Source organism: Gambusia affinis, linkage group LG19 (genome assembly GCF_019740435.1).
Source record: "Gambusia affinis linkage group LG19, SWU_Gaff_1.0, whole genome shotgun sequence".
In the NCBI taxonomy this organism is placed as follows: domain Eukaryota; kingdom Metazoa; phylum Chordata; class Actinopteri; order Cyprinodontiformes; family Poeciliidae; genus Gambusia; species Gambusia affinis.
Genome location: NC_057886.1, coordinates 12,310,827 through 12,335,657, shown reverse-complemented (window position 1 = coordinate 12,335,657; position 24,831 = coordinate 12,310,827). Strand labels below are relative to the sequence as shown.

Here is a 24,831-nt window from a genome sequence, read left to right as displayed (position 1 = left end):
AAGATGGACTTTATGCTGTTTTGTTTTATCACACCAACTTAACCACTCAACTCATAAAATATCTGGAAATATCTTATTTTAAGATCAGCGAAAATAAATGCAGCTTTTGAAAGTTGGTTCTTTTTGCTGTTTTGCTGAACAAGTAGAGAATCAAACACATTTGAGCAGCAATACCACACAAGGAAAACAATCAATAAGACATTGTGATGTATATTTATATATATATTTCTATATATATATTTCATACTTTATTAATACACAGTATCCATCATACGACAAAGAACAGAGGGACAAGAATCAGGTTACAAAGCAGGAACATTGAGGGGAGACATACAAACCGCTCTGTAGCTCTAAATGTAACCTGTAGTAATTCTTTACCCACATAACAGATTGAAAAATGTTTTTCTCCAATCTTCCATCCAACGTAGTTTCTCAATATGAGACATGTAAACATTCAGTTTCTTTTAAAATATTTAATTTTGGTCCTGATACATAGAGTGCCTTGAAACAATATTTATACCCATTGAACTTCTGTTGCTTCGCAACCCCAAACTTCAATTTATTACATTGTGATTTCATATAAAGACCAAGGTCATCAACTCATATTCTCAAAAGCTATTGTCTTGCTGCTTTTAGTTGCATCCTTGGTTTGAAGCTCCCGTTTGTAACGCTTATGAAAATGGTTTTTTTTTGCACATTTATTAAAACTGACACTTTGTCATCAGAGTATAGTTTAAGACAGATAATCTGGGGAAAACAAAAAAAAAATCAAGCTCTTCTACCACCTTCAGAAATATATCGCTCGGTTAAAAACAACGTACATGAGGTTGACAGATTTTTTTGTAGTCCACTGTAATAGCTCAGGAAGAAGGCAAAGAATCTTGGCTTTTTTTTTTCAAAGATTATCTGTTTCATACAATACTGTCACAATATAGAGGCAGTGTTAACAACTGTGTAAAAGATTAATTTTTTAAATAATATTTGCATATTGTAGCTTTAATACAACTGAAAGAAATGGTTGATTTTCCTGCACAGGATGCCATCTAGTTCTGAGAAGTTTGTTTGATTCTGATGTGTTGGAGCAAAGATGCATCTAAAAGATACAGGACAGAAACTCTCGAAGATCTAACAGGTCCATGGCAGACCAACATAGCATAGTGTGTAAAATAGTGAAGTGAAAGAAAATACCAGGCAAGGAAAACCTTTATCAGACACTGGAGGAGCCTCAGAGTTACACAGCTCAGGTGGAAAAAATCTGACAGCCACTCTACACTCTGCCTATAAAGGAAAGTGACAAGAAATATGTTGTTGTTGAAAGAAAGCCTTTGGAAGTCCCATTTAAAGATAATTACACAAACAGGACTCATGCTGGGCACAGTAAACACAGGCTAACCCATGGAGGTGGCAGCATCATGACATGGAGATAGTTTTCTTTGGCAGAAACTGGAAGGCAGGTCAAAGTTGATGTGCAGGTGAATATAACTAAATACAAAATAACTGGGTATAAACCTGTTAGAGGCTTCAACCGTGGCATAGAGAATGACTTTCCAACAAGACATGACCCAGTCAAAGTCAACGGGTAAATCCAACTCAGAGTCTGCAGCAAGACAATTTGATGTTAAAAGGTGATTCCAATTCAATCTAACAAAGCGTGAGCAAAGCTGGTAGACAAACACCCAGAAAAGATCTAACAATGCATCATTTTTACATTACAGTTATGGATCAGTGTGTGTTACACTGCCATATAAAATCTCAGTGAAATACATTGAAGTTTGCTTGTTGTATAGAAATAAAAAGTGGAAAAAAGTCAAGGTGTATGATTACAAGTCACTGTAAGAAGTGCAAACTCAGACAGAATGTTTAGATTTAATTCATGGGTTTTGAGTTGTGCAAGAATCTAAAAATGGCAGCTTTTTGAAGACTTTCCATTAGAAGTTAGTATCTCTCAGTAGCATAACGGACAAATTAAGTGTGTTGAATACATAAAAATGTGCTTGGAACCAGATATTACAAATAGCCATGTCAAACAATTCACATTTCTTACACTGCTTACAATGGTGCCATTTTAGCCAAACAGATTAGGCTACATGACAGAGAAAGAGGAAAGTCGTGATCGGGAAAAAAAAAAACAATAAAAAAAAAAAATTACACATTGCTGGCTGGTTTTCTCATTCTGCACAACATTACGGTCTCTACATCATGCAGGGGCCTTTTTTCATGCTCGGATCAGGCCTCGCCTCACGCATGCACACAATATAAATATAAAGACATGACACATTGCAGCCACAGGGCGCTCCAGAGTCGTTGCACCATTACGGCTCGGTTTGGGATTCAGTTTGTCTACAGAGGGAGTCGACCCTGTCGGGACCAAGGCAAGAGGGGCATTTCCGATCGCTCCACGCACAGGTAGTGCTGCATATTCTCTATATGACACTGAGTAGTAGAAAACAGCGGATAAATACTTGGTATACATACATGTAAGACAGGGTTTGCTGATACCAAAGCTACCAAAGAATCAGCCAAAATTCATATAGATCTGTTTTCAGGACTAATCTAAACATAGAAATGTTCAAACCCTCTATGGTAGTAAAAGCACATTCATTTTGTTGTATAAAATCGGCAAGTAACATCTCTTCTTGAACAAATTTACACAAAAAACAACAACAACAAAAAATAACATTGGGGTTGGACCTCTTTGAACGTAAAAGTCAAACACAAAACCTTTATCCCAGTAAGAAACTTTTAATCCGAGTAAACATGTATATCGTTGAATTTTATATCAGTATGCTAAACTTTACAGTCATACAAGACGTGTACTGCATCCTAGACCCTACAGCTCATACAGAGTCAGAAAATAAGCATGCGAAAGAGATCTGCTTTGTGCATATGAAAATAGCGTCTCGCTAACTCAGATTTTTTTCTGAACGACACTTGTCCACTGCAGCTAACATCTGCTGTGCTGAAAAGACCAGGATGAATTGGAACATTAACACAGTTTGCTTTTGTTTGTCCAAATCGCGTCAGATATACTGTAGTAACTTTCTACAAAAGGACAAATACAAACAGCCTCTTGTTGAGACGTTTTAGTGAGTTGACAGCATAAGGAAAGGCCAAAGGTGGAAAAAAAAAAAAAGCAATAGAAATGTATTTTCATCTCTACTTTGGCACTCGTGTAACAGTGTACTAACTCTTTTCTCAGTGTAGAAATGTAACAAACATGTCGATAAAGTTCAGGCAGAACAAGGGGGAAAAAAAATGCTTCAGTCTTTTTGTGCATTGCGGGGAAGTGAGGGAAAACCAGATTGTACCTTTAACACCAAAAGAGATAGTAACTGATACCAAGACACATTCATTCACAAGATAAAAGGCTATAGGTCTGCAGAAAACCACAGCCGGGAGTCTGGAAACACAGAGTTGGACTAAATAATGCACCACAGGATAAGAGTTGGAAATCAGTGCCAGTTCCCTTAAATTGCATGATTCTCAGATGCAGAAACTAGAGGACAAACTGAGTCTGTTGGTCATGGGACGTTTTAGATGTTTCCTCCTCATACCACGCTGTGCAGATATGGATGGATAAACTGAGGGTTGATGAAGGAGAAGCCAGCGAACTCGCTCTGGTCGATGTTGGCGATGACCAGTTGGTCTGGAGGGGTCAGTACGGGCTGCGTGCGCGTGAAGAACTTGTCGAAGTTTTCCGCTCCCTTTCCACACTGTGAGAGATAAGAAGATAGAGGAGAGAGAGGGTGCTATGTCAAACATCCTAACGTTTTCTGCTTTAGAGGCTCAATGGACCCACAAGGAGGGTGAAATTTCAATCTTTAGCAAGTAAAAAGCTGCAGTCTAAAGCTTCCTGTTAAATAATGTCCCAACAACGTTCATTATTTAACAGGCATTATTTATTTTATGCTTCTAGACCTTTTTAAATACTACATACTATGAGTAATATATACAGTTTTTAACTCAACATAATATTGCCACCCTGTCAGAATCTACTTACACTATATATCATTTATGCACTTTCCGTATTCTGAATGACAATAAAGTTTGTCTAAGTTCAAGTCAGTGTAGAAAAAACCCCAGGTGTAATTACAACGCATTCACTCAATGGGAGGCTGATTGCAAATGCACAACACACTTATACACACACAAATAGTAGTTTTTTTTTAATTTCTGGAAAACTACCTCACAATTGCACAATATTTTTTCTTGGACAATCACATTGAATCCCTATAAAATACATTGAAGGTGGTAGTATAACAAAATATTTAAAAAGTTCATATGGGCCTAACCACTTTTTGCAAAGCTTGTTATGCTCTTTTATACAATGAAATACAGATGTTGCGCACAGCAAAAAACAATAATTTGTCATATTGAATTTCAGCACTTCTTCTTTGCAATGCATCTACTCAGGAGATACATTAGCATTCCAGATATTTTCAGCTGCTCCATAATTTAACACAAGCAGAGCCATAAAAGCTCAGATGGATCAGTTTGCTGTAACTTCAGACCAATTTATGTCGCAGCATACGATCTCACAAATGTAATAAGCCACACAGTAATAGATCCACCTGCTTTTAGAAGTGTTTTCCAGTCCTTATGTGTGACATCCAGTGTGCAGTTTTGCATTTATTTGGTGTGGAAGTAAAAAGAAACTGTGCTATTTTTAACCATCAGTGGCAACACTTCAGACTTCCTGGGTGCTGAGGGGATGAAGGATGGGGTGGTCAGCAAGCAGAAAATTAGAAGTTTCTATCACAGGATGTGGTTTAGGAAGTGCAAGCAGGTGCAAACTGATGAATTTTTAACCTTCAGCTTCTCTGGGTGAATATAAAATATAACAGTTTAGCAAGAAAAACCAATAAATGCATAAAAAAACATAACATACAATCAGATTCCTGCATTCTCACTAAGGCGCTGTGTTTGGAAGAAGCAGTTTCCTCCAGGAAATAATTTTAATTATTCAACAGTGATTTAAAATGACATACATCACACTCTGTATGTGGCAGAAAATTGCTATGCAGGATGCTTTCTGCACATTTTTCGACCTCCAACATATTTTTCAGGAACCAGTGAAACAAAAATTACAATTTGTATTTGAATAGTTAGAGACTGACATTCCTGCTGATGAGGATGCAGTGAAAACCTGATTGCTCAGATGTACAATTCAAATCAAGGGATCAGAAATTGATCCAAGAATTATTTTGATCCTATGAAATTGGGCAGTAAAAACATGGTGGTCGATAAGAATCTAGCTTTTCTCACTTTGTGTTGATTTAAAAAAAAAAAATAATATATATATATATATATATTAGGAAAGTCCAGCTGACCCAAATTTAAAATATCCAATCAACTCAGCCTCTACAAATTCCTCTATGCAGCTGCCTGGAATGCTGAAAATGTGAATAATTTACATTACATCATCTCCTTTGATGATGGGGAGTTTTCTGAGTCATTTTCTCATTTCCTAACGCAATCAGAATATAACAATTAAGAACAACTGAAGTGGTGAATGGAATGTCTGAAAAACTCCAAATAAATATCCTGATCGAGACAATAGCATTAGAACAAAGAACTAACACAATACAGTCTAGGAAAATCAAACAAAGTTATGGATTAAGACATTCAATAATCCAAAAACAAGCCTAAGGAAAAGGAAATCAAAGGGAAAGTTTTTGGTCACTGTGAGGAAATGTTTTATATCCACAGTACTTTGTTGGCATTGCTGGTAGATGAGTAAAATGCCTTGCAATACATTCATTGGACTGAAGCAGCATAATGTCAAACTGAACACAATTATTAACACCTCCAGCTATTTCTCTATTACAATGGTGTCAAGGCTGGACTGCAGCTAAAGGTGGTATTTAGTTTACTACAGTCTCCCTGACAAATAGAAAGCATTTAAATGCCAACTGGTTGTTTTGGGGTGGGGTTCAAAATTGTTGTTACATCTTTGTGCCCCCAAAGAAATGCTGCTACTAGACTTTTAAGTATGTTCTTAGGACTACTGGCATGTGACCTTCTGCTCAAACAAACATCCACTTTACTCACCACTTTGGGTTTAAAAGGCGGCTGGATCTCTCGGTTTGCAAGGCGTTCCCAGTCGATACGTCTGAAGAAGGCTTGCTCTCTGATGTCCCGCTCGCCCTCCATGCTGCAGCCGAGACGCTTTGATGGATGCTTCGTCATCAGCTGAGGACAAACCGAATGAGAAATGGCAGCTGAGACAATTCCAGCTTGGTGATTTAAAAAATAAACGACTAAATGGCAAAGCTGAAGAAAAAAGGAGGGTAAACTAAGCTATTTTAGCAAAACTGACAGCAAATGTATTATTACACAAAGGAGATTTAGTCACCTTCAATTTCAACCATGAATGACTCTTTGTTAATAAATAGTGAATCACACAATAGCAGGAGAGAAATCTGTTTTGTCACCTGTTCTCACATTATGAAACATATTTTGTGTGACAGGCTTGAGGAGATAAAAACATAATAAATGAGACTGTGATGCGTTAATAGAAAATGCTATCAGTCTGCAGCCAAATGCTAACACTCTCTAGTTTGTAATTTAACTCTAAAAGCTAATTTCCTTGTCAGTAAATAACCATAATATATAAATCAACACCACACAGCTGCTGAAATTAAAGCACAACCCAGACAAAGGTGAACACATAAATACAGGGATATTTTTGAATGCCTTGGAAATTTGTAACTCAGTAGCACCAACAGTGCAAAACAACTTCCTGTAATAAAGCCAACTTCTGAGCCACACAAGAAAAGATACTAGATAATATTAATATACTATAACCTTCAGCATTAAGCTGTCATTAACACACTGACAAGTGTAGTTTTTGTTTCCTTTTTCATGCAGAGTGAAAAATCAAATCAGTTTTATTTTGATTAAAGAAACAGTTTCTTTCTGGTTTTTAACTTTGGAAATTTTTGTAGTCTAAATGTAGTTTCTAAAGGAAGAGAACAAAAATAATAATAATAATAATAATAAAAGGTTGAGCACAAGTAGATTGTGTCTCGATGGCTGTGTGGCAAGACAAATAAAGAAATACCTTTTTAGATCAAAAAGCAGATCTATTGCAAAATCTTCTACTTATTGCAACTTTATAAATCTGTGAGACACATTGAGACACAGATTGATTTTTAATTATACAATATATACTGTATACAGTAATTAAAAAAAGACTATGCAGCATTTGTGGTTATTCTTGAGCAGAATTTTGTTCCACAGCCTATGAAAAATGTATGGATGTGTGAATCCCCCTGATGATTACGTAACTTCTCCCAAGCCAGCCGTTTTCAAGTTGGTGCTGAAAATTACCTGTCAAAGATAAAATGTCCGCTGTCACATAGAAAACTGGCTCATGCAAGAACCTGCAAAGCTTCTGTTATTGTGTTCTCAGTTTCTATGACCTCCAGATGTATGAGGAACAGCAGCAACAGAGCTCCTCACTCTTGAATGTCGAAACTGTTTTCAAGCAAACCCAACTCTGCTGTTGTCATCAAACGATTAAAACACCAGCCTTTCTGAACTGCCACAGGACAAGACCTGTTATACAATCACAACCTACTGCCACGTTTTCAAGGTGACAGTGGCACATTCAGGGGAGGCGGAAAATTGGATTTAAAATTGCTGTCTGTTTTTTTATTATCAGATTAAACAAAGTTGCACCTGGAACAATTTGGAAAATCTTCCTTCTCGCTGGATCTATTCTCTCTGCTTACCCCTTTGCAGATGGACACCGCTTCTTTAGACATGGACTTTGGGTAGGACACGTTGTGCTCCATGATGGACTGGAAGAGCTCGTCCTCGTCTTCACCATCAAACGGTGGCTAGAAATGTACAGAAGCAGAAATGTTAGAGAGCTCAGGCAGAAGCTGCAATGATGACAGTTTAAGGCTCGTTATGTGCATCACTCCGAAGGCGACAACGTCTGCAGATGAAGGTGACACTGCTGTCAAAGTGTCTGAAGGTCTGCGGAGAACAGTGACATTTTTAGCATATCTTGAAAATAAAAGAGAACAGGAAATTAGGTCACTACTGATTTTAGATGGCTAGTTATGTAAATAAGAATATCTGTCAAATTTTGTTGCTTCAAACTATTAACACTGTATTTATAAAAGTATCTCCCATTTCAGATATTAATCAGTTGTAGAAGTTTATTTCTCTATCACTGTGATGATAAAATAACATGATAACAGATTTAAATGAGTGTCAGTTTATTTTTAATGCCGAAATATAACTTGCTTTTGTTGCAAGTCAATTTTTGTAAAACCTCAATTACTTATGTGCAAGTGAAAGGAATATTTTATTTTGATATTTTATACTATTTTTGATTTGTAGAATTTTTCAGTAAAGTTAGGAAGGTGTGGATAATTTAAAATCTAGATAATTTCAAAGGAAGCAGTTATCTAAGTCTGAATAAATTTACCCTTTTCACATTTATTAAAGAAAAAAAAACTTTTTCTATCCCAGGACAGCTTTGACGTATTAGTTCTCTTCAGTGCCTCTGGTGGCAGAAAGGAGAACAACACAAACAGTGGCAATTAAAAATGCACACATCTACTGTATAATCTTAAATTCTAAGACTTCTTCAGAGCGCAGAGGATCAGTTTCAAATTTTTTCTTTTGACTACAAAAATCTGATCAATAGATAACATTTGCAAATTTTTAAATTAAAATAAGAAAAACTAAAGGGAAATTCTTTGATTATTTCTCTGTAGTTATTTACCAAGTTTTAAGATCTTGATGCAAATCTTTTGCAAAGAGGCAGTGAAGAGTGAAACAATGTGTTACCTGCCCTGCCAACATCTCATACAGGAGAACTCCATAAGCCCACCAGTCCACCGATTTTCCATAAGGCTGGTAAGCTATTATCTAAGACAAAAAGAGACAAAACATTCATTTATTTACAAATACAATAACTTATTTCTTCATCCTTACTTTGCTGAAAGCAAGTAAAGAGTTGGATACAGTCTACGAGATCTGAAGAAAAAATGAACAAAAGCCATTTTCATTATCCCCAATCTCACCAAACTAAATCAGCCCCCATTAAACCCAGCCAGCTATTTTAAGCTGCCACGACAAAGGCACTTTCTCCTAACATCCAATTTGCCATCCCACCACACCTCCCTCCCACACAGGCTCCACACACAGACATAATAATGGCACAGTTGCACAAGCAAAGAACTAAATCACAGCTGTTTCATTCAAATGCACAAATGCAGCATTTTCAACAGCTTCCAAATGGATCATAAATTATACAGAATTTGTACAGAAAATGTGCACAAAAATCCTGAACTATGGCTGTGCATTTTGCTATATCAGGGGATAAAATCTAACAATTTATGGAAGATATGTACAGTTTTATATCACCACGAATGTTGTGAAAAAACAATGTAAATAAATGTGCAGGTGGGCTTGAAAAATCCAGTACAGAAAAACTTTAATGAAGCAACTGAGGCTGCAATATGCAAACCCTTCATTATGTGTTTAAGAGATGGATGATTTAAACATCATCATCACAAAGCATTCCTTGCAATTATGATGAAAAGCAGTGTGGAAAAAAATCCTCAGATCCTGTTGGGTAAACAGCTTTCACTGCAAGAAGTCAGAGTCCCACAAACACGAAACACAGACACATTTTTCCAATTTAATGAGGTGAAATGTTTCAACTGAGAGAGTTAAAATAAAATACAGTTTGGTTATTTAATCTTTGTTTTTCTCATAAGACGTCTCACCTCAGGTGCGATGTAGTCCGGGGTTCCACAGAAGGTGCGTGTTGACATCCCTTCATACAAGTTCTCTTTGCACATGCCAAAGTCCGCTATCTTGATGTGGCCTTCGCAGTCCAGCATCACATTGTCCAACTTCAGATCCCTGCAGCACAGACAGCTTTGTGAGAATTCAAATCACTCCCCTTGTTACTTCCTCCCACATCCCACTTCTTTTACCTGAAGTAAAAAACACAACAATCTGCTTCGTATATCAAATATTAAGTTAGAGGTGCAACTGCAGATATGTTGGATTTGCCCTGAAGTGAATGCATCTGTCAGGTGTATTTTTTTCATCCATCACTTCATGGATTTACTGGTTGGATCCACACATTTCTTTTTGCTTTCTTTGTCTTGTTGCCTTTCCTTTAAAGTCTTGTTTTCCTATATTCAGTCTTTCAAGCTACGATTAATGTAAGAGGTCCTTTAATTCAGTCCGAATAACCACAGCTGCATGAAACATCCAGAAACCCACCTGTAAATGATTCCCTTTCGATGCAAGAAAAACAAGCCGACTGCTATCTCAGCTGCATAAAATCTGCAAAAATAATAATACAAATTGTAACAGACATTTTAGCATATATGCTTATAAACGTAATATGTTTAGGAAGTAGTTCAGCTGAATCTAATAAAGAAACAGGTATCAATGTTTATAAGCAAAATTCTGTGATTTTAGTGAAACATTGGTAGCAAATACAGAACCTGGCATCCAGCCTTGTTTCTTTTTATCTTCCTGCTATTACAATGTTACTTATGTAAATATTTTTCTTTTCTATCTATTTTGTTCTCTCAGTTAATTTTCAAAGAGTTCTTAATATTTCTTTATATATATATTTCTCAGTATGTCTTTGAAAGCTACTGGAATTTTAACACCTTTTAATTCATTTTAGGTCCAGTAACCAACCTCTTTGGGAGGAGGTTTTATTGCAATAAATCATTCAGGCTTCCAAGCTCAATGAATAAATCAAAGGATAAATTAGTAGTGAACGTAATGTAATTTGCAAATTTTTGAACTGTGATACCAACAGCATGTCTAGAAGATAATTGTTTTTCTATTTCTTCATTTAAAGAAATGAATTATTTGTATTATTTCTTTCATACAAAGAAATAATGAGGGTTTCAATGTTTGAGTTTAACTGCACAGTGCCAGTCTACGGTGTTGACTTTACACATTGAAGCTGCCTGTAGAATAGTATCTCCATTTTCAAACCATGTGCATATTTCAGAGTGAGTCCTTACACTGCCTGAGGCTCCTTAAACTTTCCCATACGCTGGATATGATACATGAGATCCCCTCCATTAATGTATTCCATCACAAAGTAGAGTCGGTCCTGTAATAAAAACAGCAGGTTATTGTCCAGAGTGCAGATGGCAGATATACAGTAGATAATGTCACCTAAGCTTAAGAAATATGTCATATCCTCCTTATAAAGCAACAATATATGACTCCAGTTTTTATTTAAAAACTTAAGAGTGAGGCTGCGTCTGCACAGGCGTCACTACTTTTTCACTCTCAATTTTCCCTGCAGGGATGCTAAGCAAAGAAATTGGCATCCCTGAAATGTTAGCACAAATACAAAAGTAATAAGAGTTGAACCCAGAGGAAGTGAAATTGCTTTGGAAGAACAATGGTCCCTTTTAAATAAGGAGCTTATTTTGTCTGTATGAACAAGCCATCAGTGAAGTGGGCATTATTAACTATGACGACAGCAGAAAGCTGCAAGGTCGTTTTTGTACCCACCACAGTCTGAAAGCAAGAGTGGAGCTGCGTGAGGAAGGGGGGTTTGTCTCTTAGCGCCAAAACCCTCTTCTCCACCATCGTACATTCAACGTCGTCATCCTGGATCACCACGTCTTTCTTTAGGATCTTTATGGCGTACAGCTCCTCTGTTGATTTCATCTCTGCCAACATTACCTGCATTTGACAAAGACATCACACTCAAGAGGTTAAGAAAAAAAAAGCTAAACTTTACTTTGGTTGCCTTATTCAAAGAGTTGCTGTTTCTTTTTAAATGAAATGTATAAAGTCACACCTTTCCGAAGCTGCCTTTTCCCAGGAGAGCCAGAAAGTTGAAGTCACTGAGTCGGACCCGGTCCATGTTACCTGAGGGCAGACTGAACCGCCGGTGGTCTGTTGGTGTGATCATTTTCTTCCCATGGCCCAGCTTGGCTTTCTGTTATATGCAATGAACACACACACACCCACACAAAATAATTTTCATAAAGTTCCCTAAAATGTGGATGTTTTAATCGAATATATTATCACTTTCTAGAAGAAATAAGAGAATAACTCTGAGTGACAAACAGTTGGTGCAGGATGCATGCATATCAACGATTAAGTCAGATAAAGTTGTTACACAGCTGTCCTTTTGTGCTAAAAACAATACTTAAATTTATTCAGTAACTAAAAAATTTTCATGATCTGGTAAGATTATTATTTTTAAAACTACATTAAACAAAATTTTGCCTGAAATAAATTAACAACTGAAAATAATGCAAAAACATTATAGTTACAAATGGATAAAAATTCTGATATTTATTGACATTCCCATTAAACCATGAAATAATAAATAAAATACAAACACACACACAGAACTTACAAAATCCAATGGTCAAGAGTATTGTTTTCAAAATAGGCCTGTTTGTGAACAAAGAGCCTAAAATTATTTTTCTTGCAAATTGCCCTTGCAGTACTGGGAAATAACCCCACTTACTTCTCCTGCATAAATGTAAATCATACTTTACGTCCAATATTGTCACATTATGCCCACATTTCATCTTGTGCCATTATCATAAGCATTGACCTTAATATTTTAAATGTCCCACTTCTAAACTTTCTAGCTCTCCCTCCTTTGTTTGCATTGTCCACCTCTTTAGATATGTGGAAATCTCTTCAAAAATGCATATTTAGGATGACTGTTCAGATGACTTATTGTTTAAATATTAAGAGCAGGCATTTTTAGCATTATGAAATCAAAAATATTAAAACAAATCTCTCAAATGAAACAGTTTGTGCACCATTAAATGAATCATACCCAAACATTCTGCATTAGAAATCTTTGACAAAGTTTGAATATTCAGTAAAATGTCTGTTGCTTATACCAATAATTCACTAGATGTATTTCCATTTCAGTTTTGCTCATGATTGTCTCTCTTTAGCTTCCTGTTATTACACATTATTACCCCATCATACTTGAGATCGAAGAAGTCGCTTTTGAAACAAAACAGAAAAATGCAGAGACATTTTATCAAATACAAAAACTGACAACTTTTGACACAACTGACATCTATAGTTTTACTACAAGCAAATACTTCAGTAGTTTCATTTCACCAGATGCAGTGCAGCCAAACATGAGTCTTATAAGAAATATAACAGTGCCACTGTGTGGAAACATCAGGCACACACACGCACACGCCCCTGCACGCACGCACGCACGCACACATATGCTGCACACACAACAGAGAATAAGAGGCTGTGAGTATCCAGTCAAACAGTCAGAATAATTAGTGTATTCCCATGCTTAATGTTCACACAGCCTTCTATAGTCGTGCTCAGACTAGTAGAAGGTTGACGGTAATCACCCAGTTAGGAGTGGAAGTGAAGCCCTGCTGCCCAGCGGCAGCATTGGAAGGTAAAGAAAATGCCCCAAAACCAGATGGCAGCAAGCTTCACAAATTTACTAACAACAATGCTGTTTGGTTTATGTGTGTTTGATAAGCAGTCGGTTTGTATTAACAGCTAAAACTGAAACTATCAGAAATAGCAATTATTTTATGTAATTTAGTTTTTTTATATTCTGAGCCTGTTTTCTGTCTGGTTCTTGAATAAAAGTTTTTCAAGTCCTTCAAATCTGACCTAAAGGCCAAATATTGTTTAGGAGCCATATCTGGAAGCTGAAAGCTTGGGTTGCTATTGTGTTGATCTCAGACTTCCAAAACGCTGTCACCGTTTCCAAATGTTGTTTTTTTAGACATATTTCTAAGTATTAAACCCAAGCACAAGGGAAAAGAAAAGTTGTTAAAATAAATGAGATGTGCCCTTTCAGCTAACACATATGGATCTCATAAAAGTTTAAACACTTTAACCTTGAGGAAATAGCTAAAAAAGCAAAAGTATAACCATCTTTTGTCAAATCTGGTACAAATATAAACTAACCCTAGAGACAATTTCTCTACATAATAGGACTGGATTGTTTATTTCATCAAAGTTTAATAGCACTATGTAGTTTTCTATCTAGTGGATTAATCTGCGACAAGAATAAAAAACAAATAAATGGGAACAAGTGTATTATGCAGAAGGCCTTTGTTAGTAAATCAGATTAATTTGTGGAGTCCCAGCAGAGATCCACAAACAATCCCAGTTCAGCAAGTGAATAAGTGAGATGTAAGCCAAAAACATAAGAGAAACAGAAGAAACAGGCAGGGGAGCTACCTTGAGATAGTGGATATTTAACTGGCAGGCCTAGAAAAGAGAAGAAACTCACTCATTAGTGGGCTCAGCGATTAAATAAAGTGTGCAAACCTGGCTGACACATGTGGGCAAAAACATGAAGAGTGATTACTCTGACGACCACTTATCTGTGAACTCCCAAAAAAAAAAGAAAAAAAGATCCAAATCATGACTGGAAAATATTAAAGCACAAAAAGAGAAACATTCACATCTTTTGCATCCCGCCCTAGTTTCCATGGCAACCAGCGGTTGTGTGAAGACGTCAGCGACAGAGAAGAAGCCAAGGTCGGTCGGTTCGTACAGTAGGAAGAAAAGAGGAAAATTAAAACTCAGTTCCTCGGGGAGTGCACTGAGAAGACATTTATGCTCAGTAAACGCCCTCACACACACATGCACACACACGCCTGTACCCACACCCACACACACACTTATAGATGCACACAGTTTGTCTTTCTGTCTTCACAAGGACTTTGCATTTATTTCCATTGACTTTTATCAATTTCTATAGCCTAAACCTAACCTAAACTTAATCATACCTTAGTCTTAAACCTAACTCCTAATACAAAGCAGCACTTTTTCCTATTGTGGGAATTACAATGCATCAAATACAAGGTCACACACTTACACACTAAAAGCTGGAGTTTATTAAAGCTACCCTCTTTCTTATATAAGTCCCAACCAGTTTTGCACTTTTCAGAACAGGATACATCTATGCATCCATCTATGGAGAGGACGAGAGTTTAATTAAGGTTGCATGTTGAACCTCAATGACATCTGCAATTAGCAAAGCAACCACTAGAGAGCAATAACTGCCTGCAGTTTGTGTCTTTAGCTTTGATAAGATCTGCAAGTTTGTTTATATTGACAAAAAAATCATGGGAACAAGGCAGGAAAACAACTTTACAGCAAACATCAAGTCAATATAATATCTTCACTCTGATTTTCATCTGTCGAGAAGAAATGAAAGAAAATAAGAGTGATTACAGGAAAGCAGAAGGAGGGTCTCCAAATGTTGTGGGTAGTGTTATAAACAAAGTATGGGAACTGGGTCAAACCTGAAAAAGCATTATGAGGAATGATTCTGGCTCCCAGAGAAGGAGCCACTTTAGTATTGTCTAGGCATTTTTAGTTTTCTATACCTTTGTAATCTGTGTTTCCAAGCATGCAGAGCCTGCCGCATTTAATGCTGCCCTCCAGGTGCATAACCTCAGAGCAGAAAAAAAACAACAACTTACAACTTCAGAAAATTTTTTCGGTGCTAACAGAACTATTCAGAACAGTCTCCAGATAATTTTAATTGATAATTATGTAAAGCAACTATAATGTGCTTATTTAGGACAGAAAACGTAGTTAATATCACCTCGTGCATTAACCCACAGCCGTAATCTTGTTGACGGTGTTGAACAAAACTGAGTCTGACTTTCAATTTGTCATCTTTTTCTTCCTGGAACTGGCCCTTGTCTGATAATGTCATCCTCATCTGCTTTGATTAAATTACCTTGTGAAGAATCAGCTAATTACCGTACATCTTAAGAAATGCATAAAGTTTTTACAACTTGACAATTTAGTCATATTTTTTGAATCAATTTACTGCTAAAAATAAAAATACAAGAGTACTAGCAGAATCTATGCGATGATCAGACAAGTGTCTCAAGTGTTTTAGTGTTTTGTGTTAAATGTTTTCTATTTCTTTTTTTGCTCAGAAAGAGTATTATCTCTTGTAACACACTTTGTGTTGCCTTTACTGCACATGAAAAGTAGTTATGGATAAAGATTATTGACTGGTTGATCTTCATCAGGAAAAGCAGTGCATTTGTTTGAAAATAGAGACCCTTGTGTTGTTGAGCCACAAATGTGTGGGAACTGCAGCGATAATGGATGCTATAAAGCTCCCCGTTCACATCCCATTTTTAAAATCGGAATGAATATTGTTTTTATTCATTGTAATGTTGTGTACGCCTAGTAGGACAGGATTATGATCAGGGTGAGTAATGACCACACAGGCACTCTTGACAGCCTTGTGACGAATGTTTCAAGCACTCAAAGTTCAGTAAATCACGTCATCCTGCAGTGAAAAACATGTTGTGCTGTTGCATTTTTGTTTTTCTGTTATTATCTTAGGAAAAGCCACAGTTCTATTTAAGCATCTGTTGACATCATTGTATAATAAACATATATGAGAAGCTGTTGAGAATATAATGTAAATGTACAGAATGATGCCTCTTGCTACATGCAGGTTGAAGTGAAACTATAAAAAAGAGAATATGATGAGGTCTCATCCAGACTGCCTGCAGTAATATTCACGCGGTGCCAACATTTCTGTATTTGTAAAGAAAGGAAGAAGTTGAGACATTTCTTGCAGGTCCTTTTCGTTCAAAGTGACACTGCAATGCAAAGTACATGAATAAAATAAAAACATCAAATGGATCATTTGAGTAACACCTTCTATTGCAGGTAATAATTTCAAGTTAATTTAAATCATTTTCATCTCCATCTCTGTAACCACAGATAAAATGGTGGGAACAGCATGAAGTTTCCATAGCGACAAAAAAGAAAAGGACGTCGTATGTTATCGTCTATGCAATGAGCTACAAAAAACATTTGTATATATATATATTTTTTTCCATTAAAAAAACCAACACTGCATTGACACTGCTGCCCACCTCAAACTTTTGTCGAAGCTCCAGATTGACGTCGTCTACTTCTGGAATGGGAACATTATAGTATTCTCCTTCCTCCTGGTTCAGCAGTTTGTACCTAAGAAAATAAGAAAGCACAAAGGTAATTTCTTTTGCATTAACGTTGCATAACTGAATATCCTATTATTTGCTAAATAATCTTCTTTGGATTCCTCCCTCTACCCACCCACACACCTATATAAGTCTTCATATTTCTGCGCTCTTTAATTAGTAGTACTTGCTTTCTATTTTCTGCGTGTTTTCAGGGCTCCACTCACTTGCCAGCTTGAGTCTGCTTCTTCTTTAATGTCTAATGAACTGTAATTTATAGTAAAAACTGCAGCCAAACACACAGACAGTAGGAGTTTCCAAGTTGGCTGGCAACATTTCACACGCTGGTATTTCCCCGATTTCCTTTTGGAGCAGAAGTTGGTCAAAGCAAAGTAGGAATGCTAATGTGGTTTCAAACTGAGAAACAATGAGTATGGCAGATCCATAGAGAGAAGCCAATGTCTCCAACAGGTGCTTTTATTGATAGCTGGACTTGACTGCAGATAACAGTGGGAGTCTGATACGACCAGGCCTCTGGACATGTTTGGCTAAATGTCAGAGTGGGATTCTGTTGCAGCAAAGGAAATCATCACTCTCTACTTTGCATAAATTGCACAACAATATGTTATTTCAGTAGCCTAGATATTAACGGGTTGTAAGGGGGTGGCTGTTTGTTTTTGTGCATTTGCCCTGGAGGCTTTAGTGTCTATATTATTTATATTACCAAGAATTTAAAAAAAAAACATAGAAGATTAACAAAATGTATACATCCTTAGTTATTTGTCAGTGTAGTCGATATAAAATAAACCTTTACCTTGTAAAAAAAGGAAACATTTTTCAACAGCTTTGAGTAAGCTACATATTTTATAAATGGTTGTTGTACTTCTAACAATTGTCTACCTTTAAGAAACTGGGCAAACTCATAGTAATTCATTTTAAATCATGTTCACTGTAGTAGGTATGAAACACCCACTGGTGGCCTTGAAGTATGCAGTGGCAGACAGTCTTTTTCATACCTGAAAAGATGTATGATCAACAAATGATCATTATCAATAATTATCCAGGTGTTGTTATGATGCCACTTTATAAAAATAGACAGAAATGTGTCTATTCTACTGTTTTTTCTTCATCCAATTTGCAAATGTCTCTAAAGGGTGCAGGACTGGAATGAAGATTGTTTGCAGCCCCAGGTTTACCAACACCAGATGGCTCAGATGCACCACATTCCATAAATCACATGTTGAAATTCACACCCAGGTTGCTACATTGAACTGTTTCTCGTTGTCAGCTACAATACAACCCCTGACAAAAATGATGAAACCACTGTCCTTAAAGAGTGTTGAGCAGCCGTTTTTACATTAGTTTTGTTTTTGCTCTGTAAAGCAATTTGCTTTGACATTGATGAAACACAAGGTTAGGATAACAACGAGAAAACTGACCATCCACAGTGAGGAGCCTTGATGAGCTCAGACACACCAAATGACATGGAGCCCATGAAGTCGTTCCGGGTGGTTCTGTCCCAGTCCCAAACCTCAATGGACAAACGTCGGTCCTTATCTGATGCTTTAAGCTTACTGCACAGAAACACACAATGGAAAAACTGTTTAAACTGTTGTTTTGCAGAAAATGTGGAAATTATTTGCTAAAAAAGAAAATGTACTTACAAAGTGAACGACTCGTTCCAGCAGGGATTGAGAGAGGAACGGATGGTCCTGGTCTTCTGTTTGGTCTCGTTCTTTGGGTCTGGGATGAGTTTGAGTTTGACATAAGGGTCTGATAAACCATTGGGATCCATGGGAATCAGGTTCCTGGCTTCACCCACTGGAAGGAATAATAAAAGATAATGTCAAAGTGTTTGAAGCAGATTTACAGACAACATGACTAAATGACTGAACAAAAAGCTCTAGAAGGTTTTTATGTCTATGATTTGTAGGTCATTAGATAGGAGCAGAGAGCTGCAGTACAAAAAACTGTGACCTTATGACTGATCTGGTGATCAAATATGGCATTGGAAAGAAGGAGGTGCTGGATCATTATTTACGAAAGGCAGCTTATCTTAGTGTGACACTGAAATACGAGGCAGATTCAAAAAAAAAAAAAGTATGAAATATTTCTAGTTTTAGGATCAGAAAGTTTTTTATTTCAGCTTCATTTTTGTTTAATAACTGATTCAAAGTAAAAATTTCATCACAACTTTCCACGCTGGGTATGACGGACTCTGTATTGCTAAGTGATTTCTCTGTGTAGATTTAATCAAAAGAGACACATACGCTGATAACATGAGCTGTGAAGAAATGCATATGGTTAAAATTCCCTTAGCTAAGTGTGAAACAACACCAACAGCAGAGTAATCCCGGTGGGTGTAAGAGAACGGGCTCGTGTAAATCGAGAAAGCAGAAGGCAAAACATTATCTTAAAGTGTGCCTCACTTATCCTGTCACAACAGGTGAAGACAAAATTATACTGTGGATAGAAAAAAACAAGTGAAAGAGAGAGTCATTTGTGCACTGAAGCTTTACAAGTTAAATGGAATTGTATAAGTTGACGATCCATTGTCACAAATGGAGTAAACGGAACAGCAACCAACAAAAAGCCAAAATAGTAATAGGATGAGGAAATGAGAGGAAGTCATCATTCTTTGTGACTCTTCAACACTAACGTCATGTAAAAAAGCAAACAAATGTCATTCTAGGAAAGTAATACAGAACAATATTACATAAAGAATCTAAGCAATCACAACCAGAAGAGAAAGGATATTAAAAGCTTCAACAAATCGAAGAGCTTAAAGTGAATCATCTCTATGTTTCTCAGCAGACATATATAAATGCAGACAACTACATCACACCCAAATCAGGAACAAACAGACAAATTTTAACTGAATTATTTCAGGCACATAAAATCCCAACAAAATACTCTGAAGTTTGTGTTGTAAAAACAGGTGGAAATGTTTAGCGGTAAGAATATGTAAGAATGCCAGGAACTGTAAATGTGTGTCTGGATCAATTTGCTTTCTACAGAAGGAATACTGATCTCTGCCGTCTACAATCCTCCATCGAAAGAGTAGAAAGGCTGCAGATGGATTACATCCACAAACAAGAGAGGAGCAGAGAGTGAAGTATATATAAACCAAAATGTTTATCACATGAATCACACAATAAATGATTTGCAGTTTTATTTCTAGCTGTAATTTGCTGAGGCACTGCTTTGTGTTTCCCCCTGAAATGTGTCCTTTTAGATCAGCTGCATGTAAAATGAGTCTGCTTTAATTTACCTGCCCATAAATGAAGGTCTGCCCTTCTTTGAGTGAGGATTGTCAAAGAAGCTTTTTTGGCTTGTAAAAGCGATGCTCTTTGCATGCAAATACCTTAAGTTATACAGTGAATGAGGATGAAAGGGACACACATAAAATACATGACCCCTTTATGTCAGGAGGACTAATTCAAATTCTAGAAAAAACATTTTTAATCTTTAATGCAGCCCTTCACTGATTGATGAAAATAAGAGAGAAGAAAAGACTCATGAGGTTAAATTATTCAAAGGCTCAGTACGACATACTACATTTATTTCACTTGACAAAAAAGGTTTGTTTGTCATCAAAAATTCCTTCAAAATGAATACTTTATTAAATTTCCCACAAAAACCATGAGGAAACATACTTTAAATAATTATCCATAAGATTGTTTGTGGACATCTTTGATGCTTCTTTGTGCTTCTCCAGGTTTACGCAGCAGAGGGCAGTGTAGGTCTCCCTGTATCAGTAAGACGGTTTCCCCAATATTTATGAATGTGGTGTTTTAATCCCATAGTTAGATACTTGTTTAAAGGTAATTCTCAACTCGCCCCCTTTCCTTATTCTCCTATCCCTCTCGCTCTCCTGAAAGCCCCCCCACAAACACACACACACACACAACAGAGTATGTCGAGCAGACAGAAAATCTCATAACCATGTTCTCTGAAGCCTTCCCTTCTGCTGGCTGTGGAGCCGTTCGCAAGCATCACTCACTTCCATGGCAACACCGGCATCAGACAAAACCAAAGAAACTTCTACAAGCCTGTAAAAACACTAATGAGGCAAACACACTCGCACACACAGATGAGAAAGGACGCCACGGTTTCTGCTCTCTGTGTGTGTTTATGCAAGAACAATTCCTTGTCTCCTTGATTCTGCCACTGCCTTTCTCTCTCACACACGTACAAACACAGGGATACATGCACAAAATAAAAGATCATCATCAAGGACCATCTCTGGTGTCAGTTGTTGCTTAGATACAACAAGAGCTGCTTGCTGTCTGTGTCCTCCTTATGAGGTAGCTGCTAATAAAATTACCAGGTTTGTGTGCATTTCTAGCTTTTACTCTTTGCTTTGGGCTGAAGCAGCCACGATACGTACACAGCAGAGACATGTTATGTTTTTATTAATGTGATGTGGATGATAGACTTTAGCAATAGCATATAAAATTATAAATGCTGTGGTAATATTGATTTTCCCTCTCTAATTGCTCAGTTTATTTCCTCAAAAGTACTGCTATCTTATCTGATGCACCTTAAGTGTCAAGTCATTCCCCCCACAAAATATCGCAGCAATAATTTCCCTTGGTACATAAACATTTTTCATATCAGATATCAAATATGATAATAAAAAGAAAACATCATCTGGCTGAAGGGGCGAATACAAACAGAGCTGTGGTGGGCTGACTGCATAATCTCATAAAGAAAGAAGGCTTTGCGTTTTAAATGTGTTGTTGCATAACAATGCCATGTGCAGCCAATGAGTGCCTGATAATCTTGGAGGGGGGAAGACTGCACAGCCAAATGGGAACTGGATGGATCCCTGCTGAGCTGTGTCAGGGATCCAAACGGAGACGTCATGCACTCAGTGGAGGCAGAAGGAGGAATCAGGGGGAATTTATGATTCCTGTTTCTGGGGCATCAAAAATATTGTGGCGACACGATTGGTCCATTTCAGATTAAGAAAAACACTTTAAGCGAATTATAAAAAATAAATAAATAAGTAAAAATTAAGCCAGAGGCAAATAAAGTGCTGAAGACCACTCTCCCCCAGTTATTTAAATTCCCTTAAACATTTTAAAAGATAAAAAAATGTAAACTTAATTCATATTTTGCTATATCTATTTACTATCCTCTGAAGTAGATTTCTTATGTTCCTGCTTATTTTTTTATTTTTTCTATCAAACAAAATGTAGGTATCAGACAAAGATAAACAGGGTAACAACAAAATACATTTTCCAAATGATTATTGCATTTCATTTTATACAAGAAATACAACCTCCAAACTTTCCCTATGAAAACATAATTTTCCTGTTGAGAACTAAAAAAAAATTAGGAAATTTACCATTCAGGTCTGACTACTGTCAAAATTGTGGAAATGAAAACCTGCCTGGCAACATGGAGAGCACCTCAAGATCTCAAAATTTCTCTGATCTAGAGAAATCCAAGAATAGAGGTGAGACAAAGTCCTTAACATCTAGAGCTTTGACCTCCAGTGAACCATAGAGAGAACCATCTCCATTGTTTTAATGTGATGATGGGATATGTCTTAGCTGCTAACAGGAATAGCTATTAAAACTGAAGAGTAAAGTGCAACAGGAAATACTGCCAGCTGAAGATTTATATTATGTTACAAATATTTTTAAAAATCCCAAGAAAAGGGAAGCCTACAAATTCTCATATTTTGAAACCAATAACGTTGATTTTAGCTGTAACCTTCCACAAACAGATCCCTCTTTCCCGTTCCCTTGAGTCAATAAAAGTAGATGTGCACAACTCGCGCTTCAAAGCGGAGGCAAGCGTGTCAGCATTGGGGAATCTCATCCTGAGCAAACTGCTGCGTAAACCTCCATTGTCAGGATCTCTGCGTTTGTGTGTCTGTGGGCAGGTCATCCAGGGACGTTTCGTCACAACTCCGTCATCAAAGAGCCAGGAGAAATGTCTGCTGAAGCCCATCGGCTTTCACATACCGCCTTTTGTGAGGAAAAATAAAGATCGGGATAAAGGTGGTGATCAGAAGGAGGGAGAAAGAAGGGATTAAATGAGGAAATCAATTCTAAACTATCAGGAAGAACACAGTGTAGAAGACAATAAAGCAGAAAGAAACAGTCTCTTGACTAAAAAAAAGAACTGATGTCCTACTGAAAAGGGAATAAAGCATAATCCGAGGTAACAGACAGGAGCTCAGCGGGTATCAAGAGAAAACGGGTGATGACAGGGATGAGTGAGTCTGAGTGTCTCAAAAGAAAAGGTGGGATAAGAAAAAGTGAATTAAGGAAGAAAAGGATGAAAGGGACAGATGAAGGGAAGAACAGAAGAAGGAAGAAGTAAGAAGAAGAGGAGGAAGAGAAGCTGTTCAGGAGGAGTGAGCCTGAGGAGATGTGTCTGTTTTCTTGGCCAGAAAGATTTAATCAAGTTCATGTTGGTGCAGTGAACCACAGAGGCCTGCCACTTGCACATGTGAGCCAGAGGGGAGCTGGAGAACAAGATGTGGCCTCACTGTTCAGATCACTGCCATTACAAAGGAGGAAAAAAATAAAAGAAAACACTTCAGTACATATGTTTTCATTGCATTTGTTCCCACTAGCACTGTACTCAGTATTGATCTTTCCTCCCTTCTATAGAAAACTGTCCATCATGCCCCAATGATTGCCTCTGCAGCTCTGTTAGCATTTCCTTTCTCTTCTTGCTTAGATTTATTAATTAAACTGTATATATATATTGTTATAGTACGAGACTTATTGATTACAATAATGAAAATATTTGATGGTTCAAGTTAACGTATTCTCTTCTAAAGATGCAGGTGAGTTTTAAACTCTGCTCATTCAGCTCATAAAAATTTAACATTTTATTTTTTGTTGAATCCCATTTGGTAGCGTTGCAGCTAACAGATTCATTCGAATATTCAAAAGCTAATTTTACAACAGGATTTGAGGAATTTAAGATCTCACTTTGGACAAAGTTGTTCACTGTGGCCTCAGTTGTGGTGATGTTAAAAACTTAAGGATTGTGCTTTGTACAGCATGTTATTCTGGTCTTCTGTGATGAATTGCTAATCTTAATAGCATATTAAATCTTACTTTTGTAACAAACATTATAATTTTGTACTGTTACTAATTTCACATCTTTGGTTAAAAAACATCAAACATGTCAACAAGTCCTACTTGATCTCATGTACTGCCACTGAAACATAGAACAAAGGTTGTAAGGTCAGGGTAGTAACATGCATTTCAGCTTCATAATCTATTCTAGTATTGTATTTAAATAAATAAGTAAATAAATAAATATCTTACTTTTGTATTTGCCATTGCTCTGTTTTTGAATTTCCTACTCTTTGAAGAGCTTACTCTTTGTTTTGACGAGGCAATTAGTTGGTCACAAATCTAACGAAATGTTCATTAATGTCTCCAACAACATAATCCCTATATTACACAATTTCTCCAACTAATTTTTCTCAACTTCGCCAACACACATGTCAATTTAATGTCCTGCTGAAACCAACACAGTGAAATGAGGCATTTTACAAACAGCACGTAGTTTGCTTTGTGTTTCAATAAAGAAAAGATCTAAAACATGTACATGCGAGTCAGTTTAGTTTTACTTTGGACTTGTTTCATCAAACGTGACTTGGGTAATCATTAGGCCTGTCACAATAAACAATAAATCAATTAATCGCATGATAAATTAAAAGAAACTCAATCATTTTCGATTGCTTTATTTATAGTTTTTGCTATAAAAACTCTCTCTTTTTTACCAAAAACTGAATGATAAAAGTATTCAGTCTGGTGTTTTGGTCTCAACTAGCCCTTTATGGAAAGATAATAATTATCATTTTATTTGTCGTTTCTGTTGTTTCCTT

At 36.7% G+C, this 24,831-nt stretch overlaps 1 protein-coding gene across 2 annotated transcripts in view; it reads right to left on the bottom strand.

The window, feature by feature from the left end:
* Nucleotides 1-537: 537 nt before the first annotated feature.
* Nucleotides 538-24,831, bottom strand: part of prkcab (protein kinase C, alpha, b) — a 102,649-nt gene continuing 78,355 nt past the window's right edge. Inside the window, exons 6-18 of one of the 2 annotated variants that reach the window (XM_044101377.1) lie at nucleotides 18,629-18,785; nucleotides 18,404-18,538; nucleotides 16,899-16,992; nucleotides 14,218-14,247; nucleotides 11,819-11,959; nucleotides 11,527-11,700; nucleotides 11,025-11,116; nucleotides 10,261-10,323; nucleotides 9,753-9,891; nucleotides 8,809-8,889; nucleotides 7,737-7,844; nucleotides 6,052-6,192; nucleotides 538-3,713 (exon numbers count right to left, since the gene is read on the bottom strand). In XM_044101377.1, the coding sequence (XP_043957312.1) occupies nucleotides 3,549-3,713; nucleotides 6,052-6,192; nucleotides 7,737-7,844; nucleotides 8,809-8,889; nucleotides 9,753-9,891; nucleotides 10,261-10,323; nucleotides 11,025-11,116; nucleotides 11,527-11,700; nucleotides 11,819-11,959; nucleotides 14,218-14,247; nucleotides 16,899-16,992; nucleotides 18,404-18,538; nucleotides 18,629-18,785 (1,520 nt within the window). In that variant the 3' untranslated portion in view covers nucleotides 538-3,548. The remainder of the gene's footprint in view (nucleotides 3,714-6,051; nucleotides 6,193-7,736; nucleotides 7,845-8,808; nucleotides 8,890-9,752; nucleotides 9,892-10,260; nucleotides 10,324-11,024; nucleotides 11,117-11,526; nucleotides 11,701-11,818; nucleotides 11,960-14,217; nucleotides 14,248-16,898; nucleotides 16,993-18,403; nucleotides 18,539-18,628; nucleotides 18,786-24,831) is intronic. The other variant, XM_044101378.1, reaches the window with a different exon arrangement.